Below are 9,877 nucleotides of genomic sequence, written 5' to 3' on the forward strand. Positions count from 1 at the left end.
TCCTCCCCCTCCAAAGTTTTAAAAAGAGAGAAAGAAAAAAGGAACAAAGTCATTTGCTGAAAGACTAATTCAAAGTTTGTATAGAAAATCTAAATTGTTTAGGATTTTATGTTTGTTAATTTATTTAATTCATATTTATATGACATTTGTACTCAGAATTATATGAGAATAATTTTTTTAGTTTCTAGTTAAAACAGATTTAGTAATATTATAAATAGAGGTGTTATTAAATTATTTTATGTGTGGAGAATTTGAAAAGAGATTTCATAATTTATAATAAAATAATTTCTTTCCATCGCCCATGCATTAAAATTTAAAACGTTTAAAAAGCAAAAAGACAGTAGAAAAAGAACATTTTTCAGCCGCGTAGTCTGCAGTCCAAAACCCATATAAAAGCCTCCCTTTTCCTTTGTTATTCACACCATTCCTCTCATTCATATAATTTGTTATAGTCTCTCTTCAGAAGAATCTTCAGCAACATACAACTCAATTTTATCATCAGTTTTAATGGTAATTCTTCTTCTTTCTCTCTTTCTTTATATATCTTTTAAATTTCAGATTTTAATTTAAAGAACCATTTTACTGTTTAAAATTGATGTATGTAAATTCAAGAAACCCCATTAGAAAATTGATACTCCGGCGTCTTATTTGATATCCACTAGATTTTTCCGGCGAATACTCCGGCGGGACCCCATTTGACTTCGCGCGGTTAAAGATATATTCTCATTCTCTTATCCTTCTTGTTTTATTTCCTTTTCATATTTTGGGAGTTGTCATTCTAGCAAAAAGAGAAGTACAAGCAAATTAAAGTTGGTATATATAATTTTAATAATTCATAATTATTCTTTCCTTTGGAGTTAGGCTACACATAAATATATAGTAGCTGTCACGTCTGAGAGTTTTTCTCTTGTTGTGAAAATATTTATCAAATATTGTCAGAAGAATTCATAGACGTAGTAATCTATGTTGCCTTTTTGTTTGCCATTGTCTATTTGCCAAAATATTATATGCAAATAGATAATGAGAAATTATGACAGAAATGATCCCCTATGTTTGGGTGTAAGTTTAAAATAGTCCCTTAAATATATTCCCAAGTAATTTTAATTCTTTAAATTATACAAAATAAGTGTAGATTTAAAATAGTCCCTTAAACATACTCCTAAGTAATTATAGTTCTTTAAATTTTATAAAGATAAATATTATTAACCTCCATCAAAGATTTAATAGGTTTTGGCAGTTAGATTTGAAACTCGTAGTGTATGAACAGTTTTTTTCCTTATCCTGTTTTTGGGTTCTTTTTCGTGCACGTCTTAGTTTCTCTTTTTTCTTTTCTTTTCTAGTTTTGCGGTTTTGGGTCATTTTATTTTTGGAGAGAAAAGTTTGATTCACTTTTTTGATATTTCAAAAAGTTTGATATATGGCGGTGGGGAAATGCTTTAATTAGCTGAAGTATTGCACAATTTTTCAATATTGGAGAATCTAAGTAATTTTCGTGAAATTAAAGAAAGTGTTCGTTCACAATGCTTTATAGAATGAGGAGTACTGCTTTTCTATTACTACAAACGTAAACATGAAGTAATTGATAAGTAGCCAATTAGCAATTTGAATCAGAATTGGTCCAATTGCTATATATCAGCACTTGACAAGTTATAGAAAAACAGGAAAATATAATTTATTAGTTCAAGAAAGAAGACATAATTTTGTAGATGAAAATTAAAATCGTAGCGATATTTTTTGTCTTAGTTTTCTAGAAGGAATGTGATGAGTAATGATTGATAACAATAGTGGACGTAGCCAAAATCATGCAGTCATAGAGTAAGGTACAAGTACTAAAGGCCATTACATCCTATGAAAGATTTTAAATTGAAATTAATAATAATAATAATAATAATAAGTAATACAGTAGATGTTATGTTTTCAAAGTCGAAATTAGTGACATTTTAGTTGAAAGTTAAATTTGAGAAAGATGATATAAAGAAATAGTGATCGCTTCTTGTGGCTACAAGGAACTTTTCTCGTTTTTATTCCTTGGATGTATCTTTTTACTAGGAATTGTTCTTGTTTCATTGTTAATGACGTTTAGTACTTAATTTTACTTTTAATAATAGATTAGGCATTATTAGTTATTCTTTGTGGTGGAGTTAGTAGTAGTGGTAAGTTAAAATTGAGATGCAAACAAAGAAGCAAGATCCTACTTTCTCTTTATTTCTTATCTTTACTATTTGGCCTTTTGTTATATTTTGCATTTCACTTGTTTTCTGTGTTGGCTTTTTCTCTGTGGAAACTTGCACTAATGCATGTCTTTTTTCAAATGCTAGAGAACTTAGCTTGATTATTATTTGGTAAAAAACAATTGCAATATTGTTCTAGAATATGCTTTAGTAAGCATATTGTAAATGATTTTTAATCATTGAACTGTATGTTTAAGTTAAGTCCATATCTAGAATCACTAGGACTTTAATCGATTAAATATATTGTAGCAGGTAATTTATCTCATTTCTCATGTTTAAATTAATTTTATACAAATGCTCATTTGTGGTTATTGTTTAAGTGACCTGATCGTGTCCAAAAAAAATTTAATTGTCAGTCTACAAAAGTTGATCTCCAGCCACAAACAACAATGAGCGCCACTGTAGAGGAGTTATATATATATACACTATCAGTAGCTCAAAAGATAAAAAAATGGCAGTCCGGTGCACTAAGCTCCCGCTATGCACGAGATTTCGGAAAGAATCGAACCACAAAGGTCTATTGTACTAATTACTTGAAAGATATGACAACCTGCTCGTATAAGGCATGCAAATTACATTAATAGTTCAAAAAAAATCTTTAAATTATCAATGCATATACTTTATGTTCTTATTACATAGACCATGTACACACTAATTTGAACTTCTTTTAAGACAATATTTTTAAAAGTAATATTTTAATATATAAAAGAATAAAATTTGTATGGGTTTGGTACAGGTCTTAGAAGGAGAGGTGGGGCCAAGGGTAGTTCTAACAGCACCCTTATCATTGGAGGGGGAATCAGATGCTTCTGATTACAAAGCTCCTAATCTGCTACAGCGCATTCTAAGCCTCTTGAGTAATGTACGGCCAGGATCTGATCTCACCCGTATTCAGGCAAGTATTATTTTTACCTTTTATCTCGTGTATAATAAACAATTTTTTTTTAAAAAAAAGAACAATTGTTTTGATTCTACTGCTAATAAGTAGGAAGATGGAGTTGGAGTTGGAGTTTGATACCGCAAAAAAGTCAAAATTGCAATAATTTAATTGTCCAAATTAAATTAGTTTTATGTTTTTGTTATTTTTAAATATGTTGGGGAGGTAATTCCCACTTTGTCTATTTCAATGATGACTAGGACAGAATCTTTTTAGTTGTTTCAATTCACTAAATTGAACAAAGATATAGGGTGTGTTTGGTACGAAGGATAATATTTTTCGGAAAATGTTTTCTCAGGTTGGCTTAACTGTTTTGAAAAATATTTTCCTTATCAATTCATTTTCCTCCAATTAGAGGAAAATGTTTTCCACCAACCCAACCCAACCCCTTTTAAAAAAAAAGGATTTTTTTTTCTTTTTCAAATTTCAGTTTTTCCGTTACCACCCACCCAACTACCCCTCCATACACCCCCCCCAACAAAAAAAATATTTTTTTTACTTTTTGCAATTTCAAATTTCTGTTTTTTCATTTTTCTGCACCACCCACCACACACCCCAACCCCCCACCTGCCCGCACAAAAAAAAATTTACTTTTTTTTTTGTAATTTAAATTTCTGTTTTTTTTTTTTCGTTTTACTGCCCCCTGCGGTTTTGAAAATTTAGCGGTTCGAAAGTTTATGAAATTTGTGGGTCCGGAAGGTTGTTGGTTTGAAAGTCTATGACTTCATGTTTATTATATCTAAATTATTTATGAATACTCTTGAGAAGTCATTTTCCTTAATTTGTGTACCAAACACCGAAAAATGAATAAGATTACTACTTGTTTTCCAAGAACACATTTCCTTGGAAAACATTTTCCGTTATACCAAACACACTCATAGAATTATCAATTTTTTAGTTGGTCCCTCAATTTTCTCTTCTTTCTTTCTTTTTCTTCAAGTATCTGTTCAGTTGTATATGTTGAGAATCATTTGTTGGTAGGGAAAGAGGAACATAATATGAAAAAGAAAGAAAAAAAGGGGGGGGGGGGGGGAAGTATTTGCTAGCATAGTGAATATAATCTTGTTAGCTTGACAAAGTAGCTAGAAAATCCATTTTTCTGTTATTCATATACGTTTTTGGGCGAACCAATCTAGTTAAAAAGATTTTAAAATATATATTTATATCACATCCTTTGAGATGCAGCCCTTCCCTGTATCATATGTGAACGCGAGACGCTTTGTACACCGGACTGCCCCTTTTTATATACTTATTACTTACTCTGCTACGAATATCAATCATAAATGAGTTTGCACCCGTTACTTAAAATTCTAATGAATTCATCTCTGATGAGCACACTAATATTTTTGTTGATAATTAACCTACCCTTTGTTTTCCTTTTTTGAAATGTAATTTCAGCTACCTCCACTATTCAACCTCCCAAAGTCACAGCTACAATGCTATGGGGAATCAGTATATTGCATCAACAGTGACATGTTAAGCAAGTGTGGGAAAGGGGAAACTTCAGTTGAAAGAATGATAGCAGTGGTGGGTTGGAGCATATCCACATTGCGCCCTTTGATGTTTGGTGTGGCTCCTTTTAATCCCATTCTTGGTGAAACTCACCATGTTTCTAGAGCCTCTCTCAATGTCCTCTTGGAACAGGTAAAATATCTCTTCAAAATATTTATATTAAATGTGAACATATTAACTCAAATAGCCTCTTATTCAATTGCTTAAACTAAAAGTAGTTGACAGATCAATAATATATGTATAATCCAAGTATAATACGTCTAAATCATGTATAACCAATGAATATTATATGTATATTGGAGAAAAAAAATAGTGAATCTGATCAATAGAGGTATCACTACTCTTCAAAATATTGATATAGAATGTGAACGCAACAACAACAATAACGATCCAGTGAAATCCCACTACTGAGATTTGGGGATGATAATGTGTACGCAAACCTTACCCCTACTCCGAGGGGTAGAGAGGTTGTTTCCGAAAGACCCTTGCTGAAGAAGACGAAAAGAGGCAATATATCAGTACCATCAATAAAAACCATAGAAAAGAAATATAACAGCATCACAAGAACTAGGAAATAGCTGAAAAGCAAAACAATAATCAGTAGATGAAGCTCGACACTAAGAGGAACGAAAGAGTAGTGAGAACTCAACACTAACCACTAGCAGTTTAAGACTAAATTCTGACAGACTAGCCTCACTCTGTTGCGCCATTAAAATATGCCTAATTACCTCCTAACCTACAATTTTAATTCTCGACCTCCACAACTTCCTGTTTAGGGCCATGTACTCGGTAATATAAAGTCACGCTATATCCTACCTGATCACCTGCAATTTACTTATTTTATTTTGTTGGTTATAGTCCCACTAGTCCCTTAATGTTTTTTTAGAGGAGCCGGTAAACATGAGTAAGATTAGAGTCACATGGATTTGACTGATTGAGCTGATACTATTCAATAGTTGTTCGTACATGATTACCTTTAGTGGTCGTTTGGTAGGTGGGATAAGAGGTGAGATTAAATTTATACCTCCAACCAAATAAGATATAAATTTAATGTCATTTATCCCATCTTATGCCATCAAATATGGTATTATTTTATCCGCGTACCAAAAGACCCGTTAGAGATAGAGACAACTTTATGGGGATAGTAATTGCGTAGGAAAAGATTTTATGCTATCAACTCCACTTGCAAAATTGTTTCAAATGTGTGAAACTAATTACAACAAGTGATTTCATTAACTTTATTATATGGAGGCTAGTAAGATGGAGAAATTTTAATTAGGAAAGTTTGGATTAATTGTACATTTTAAGGGAATGTCTTTAGAATATTTAAAAATGGAAAGTTTGGATTAATTATACATTTTAAGGGAATGTCTTCAAAACGTTGTATTTCGGGTAAATTTTTCTTTAAAAATGTAGGGGTACTGGAAAATTTTCATTATCCTGGAGGTGGTGGGCCTTGTCGCGGATGGGCTTAGCCTTTTGTACTTCGTGTTGTCTTCAATCTTCATATGAGATGGCTAATGGGCCGATTGCTAACCCAAATTAATCGTACAAATAGTATGAGCTAGCCAGTTTTCGGACTTGTAACTAAAAAATAATCAATAATTGCAATGTTATTGAAAATAACCGCTATTTTATACGAAGATAAAATTTGAACAAAAATGCCCTAGCTGAAATATGGAAAGTTTCGGTAGAATATGCTGGATTATGAAGCTCCTGCATGTAAACTTTCCGCATATTATATTGAAACTCCACCACATTATGAAATTCCAGCACATTGTGTTGGAATCTCATATATAAAAAAAATTCTAACTCCAACAAATTAGGCTGGTATATTATAATATGCATAGATTATACACAATTATATTTTTCATATACTATACGTTTAAGCGGTTAGATGAGCTACTATTTAGATTAATTCCTCTAAATTTTCATTGGCATCGGCCTATAAGCAGACTAAAATCGTATAGTTATGGATTGACACGGATTTTATAAAAAATATGTAGCACTGAATTTACACTCTTTTCATCGAAGCAAATGACAATTGGAAATAACAAAATTAAGAACTCAATTGGGGCGAAGTAATAAGATTGAAAAGTGTACTACTGAAAAGTTTAGATATCAAGTAAGCATTTTGTAAAGATAGATTTATGCTTTAGCGCTATATATTACTAATTTTACGTGCTCATAATTTCACAAAAGAATCTCACAGTTGGTTCTTATATAGGAGAAATGTATATTTTTATCCGTTTTAAAAAATAATAGCCGTATATATATGTGTATTATATACATATAATTAACAATTTTACACACCTTTTTGGGCTAGCGAATGCAAATAGTTTTTGTCGACTGACTAATTTTATATTTTGCCCTAAAATAAATTGTCTCATAAAAAATGACAGCACGGTGCACAAAGCATCTGACGTTCACGCCTAAGGGGTTATGATGTAGGTAGCCTCATCAATGGCTAATTTTATGGGTCGAACCCGTAACTTATAGGTTACACGGAGATTTAACTTTGATGTTTTATGATGTTAGGTTTCCCATCATCCACCAGTGACTGCTCTTCATGCAACTGATGAGAAAGAGAACATTGAAATGATATGGTGCCATAATCCTGTCCCAAAATTCTATGGTACTATTTTTAATTTATGTGACCCTTTAGTAAACAATTATTTTTTATTTAGCGATTTTCCATTGATTTCGATTTCAATTGTGTCAGGTACAAAAATAGAAACTGAGGTGCATGGAAAAAGGGAATTGAAGCTTTTAAATAGGCAAGAAACTTATGTGATGAACTCACCAAAGCTAGTAATCAGACTTCTCCCATTTCCTGGTGTTGATTGGGTGGGAAATGTCACAATTAAGTGTGAAGAAACTGGTCTTCAAGCTGATTTATATTACAAAGGAAGTTCTTTCCTAAGCAATAGTGGAATTAGATCTGTTAAAGGCAGGATTTTTATGCCTTCATCTTCAGACACTATCTCTGAGATCAATGGCCATTGGGATAGGTAAACTTTCCCTTATAACTAGACAAATATTTCCTTCCTTTTTCTCCATTTACTGTTTAAACATTTAGATAAATAAATTACAACAAAAAAGATAAAGGATTAGTGTGGTAAATATATTTTTTACAAAAGCAAGGTGTTCCAGAAAGACTTTTTTTTTTGGTGAAAAATCTAGTAACATGTTTGGTGCTTCAAAATCTCATTTGGTTAAAAAAATCTATACTCTATTCACTTTTACTTGTTCACTATGGACTTTGCTCACTTCTTAAAAAATAATAAATGAAGTGCATAATTTAACATGATACCCATATTAATTGATGCATATTTTTAATGGATTTGATAAAATGATTTGCAATGAGCAATTACTACTGTGGGCAGTGGCGGAGCCACCTTATAGGAAGGGGTGTCAAATGACACCCCTTTGCACGAAAAATACACTGTGTAGGTAGGTAAAATACTATGCATTGACTCCCCTTAATTTCCTGATATATTTACTTTTATATATTTTGACACCCTTAACGAAAATTCTGGCTCCGCCACTGACTGTGGGTATAACAGGAAAAAAAATTGTATTCCCGTGATATGCTAAAATTAAAGTGACAAGTAAAAGTGAAAAATCTATTTTTAGTTTTAATTTCATATTAATCTTGCATATTTACAAAATGTTTTCTTTTTCTAATATTTTTCAATGTTTCAATTTTAATTGTTTTTTTATTGTCCACAGAACTGTTACAGTTAAGGATATAACTACTGGAAAAGTCAATGAGATTTACAATGCAAAGGAAGTACTATCTGGAATGAAGACTCCTATTGTGAAAGATCCAAAGGTATATTTCTTCAATTCTATTAGAAAAATGGACTTTTATTTAATAAAGAAAGCGACGAAAAGTATGAGACTAATATGCATGCACCTCAACTATTTTATTGATATCGACTACCATCAACATAAGTATCGGGTAATACTGCCAGTGAAGGCTCAATGAGAACAAATCATCTACTAGAATTCGAAGCCAGATCTTATTTTTACCTATTTCATTGACTATAAGGTCAAACTCTCGAATGCACTCACATAGGCAGATTTGGGGGATTTAAACAATTCAGCTAGATAAAATTTTATATTCTTCTTCTACTTATAGTATAGCTTATACTATTTGCCTGAATTTATTAGGTTGTTATGCCAAGTGAATCAACAGTGGTATGGGGAGAGCTAAGTCAAGCAATTCTAAGTAGAAATTGGGATAAAGCAAAGCAAGCAAAGACAGTAGTAGAAGAAAGGGAAAGAGAACTTGCTAGAGAAAGGAAATCCAAATCTGAAATTTGGGTTCCAAAACATTTTACAATATCCTATAGTAAAGAGTCAGGGTGGGACCCCACACCAAATGAGAAGTGGGTCCCGCCAGCTCCAATTATTGTTCCTACTTGATCAATATGTAAATTGTAACGTGGGAAAATCAAATTTAGGTCATTTTCCTACATTAAATCATATGTTTATTTGTATGTAGGTGTAGTTAGGTAAATTATAAATTGTCAATCAGTTGGCTCTACTTGTCTCCCTCTTAATTGTAATCTGAACTGATAATTAAAGGAGTTAAATTTTGGAATAGAAAGCGCTGACTTTAAAGGGCTTATCCATTGTAAAATAAAATAGCTGGGTGTGGATGAACGAAACAGAAAATCTACTGAAAGCTATTTTTTTTTCTCTATTGACTTTTTCTAAATTTGCTTGCAATAGTTAATGAAATAGTTGACATTTTAAAGTATATATTAAATATATATATATATATATATATATATATATATATATATATATATAATTTTTGTAGTGTAGTTTATAAATATTTTTTATTTTTTTTATAATTTTATCATTTAACGTATTATTTCAAATTTGGACTTATAAGTTTTGAATGCTCCAATAAATTTGATAGTCTATAATATTGGTAACTCGAATAAATGCTAAACCAAAATCAAATCAAAATTAATGCTAACAAAAGACATTCAATTCAATTGTACTAGAAATATCAATAGTGTTGGATAGGGGTGTATATAGGTCGGGTTGGTTCGGATTCTATAATTACCAAACCAAACCAATTGTATAGGATTATTAAATCTAAAGACCAAACCAAACCAAACCAATAAAACTCGAATTTTTCACTCTCGGTTTTTCTCGGATTTTCGGGTTATTCGGATTT

At 31.4% G+C, this 9,877-nt stretch overlaps 1 protein-coding gene across 2 annotated transcripts; it reads left to right on the forward strand.

Moving 5' to 3' along the window:
• The first annotated feature begins 353 nt into the window (after positions 1-353).
• On the forward strand, positions 354-9,289 carry LOC104236285 (oxysterol-binding protein-related protein 4C). 2 transcript variants are annotated; one of them, XM_009790178.2, is made up of 7 exons: positions 354-510; positions 2,968-3,126; positions 4,567-4,812; positions 7,219-7,315; positions 7,403-7,691; positions 8,413-8,515; positions 8,857-9,289. In XM_009790178.2, exons 1-7 carry the CDS (start codon positions 508-510, stop codon positions 9,109-9,111), a joined length of 1,152 nt encoding a protein of 383 aa, XP_009788480.1. In that variant the 5' UTR covers positions 354-507; the 3' UTR covers positions 9,112-9,289. The 2 variants fall into 2 exon arrangements, with proteins under 2 accessions (XP_009788480.1, XP_070018705.1); XM_070162604.1 differs by lacking the exon at positions 354-510 and having other exon boundaries at positions 2,953-3,126.
• Positions 9,290-9,877: the final 588 nt, after the last annotated feature.

Source organism: Nicotiana sylvestris, chromosome 11 (genome assembly GCF_000393655.2).
Source record: "Nicotiana sylvestris chromosome 11, ASM39365v2, whole genome shotgun sequence".
Classification (NCBI taxonomy): Eukaryota; Viridiplantae; Streptophyta; class Magnoliopsida; order Solanales; family Solanaceae; genus Nicotiana; species Nicotiana sylvestris.

Coding starts and splice junctions, on each gene's coding strand:
- LOC104236285 (XM_070162604.1), top strand. CDS start 2,953: ATGGGTTTGGTACAGGTCTTAGAAGGAGAGGTGGGGCCAAGGGTAGTT. Junction 7,316..7,402: donor TCCTGTCCCAAAATTCTATG/GTACTATTTTTA, acceptor CAATTGTGTCAG/GTACAAAAATAGAAACTGAG. Junction 7,692..8,412: donor ATCAATGGCCATTGGGATAG/GTAAACTTTCCC, acceptor TATTGTCCACAG/AACTGTTACAGTTAAGGATA.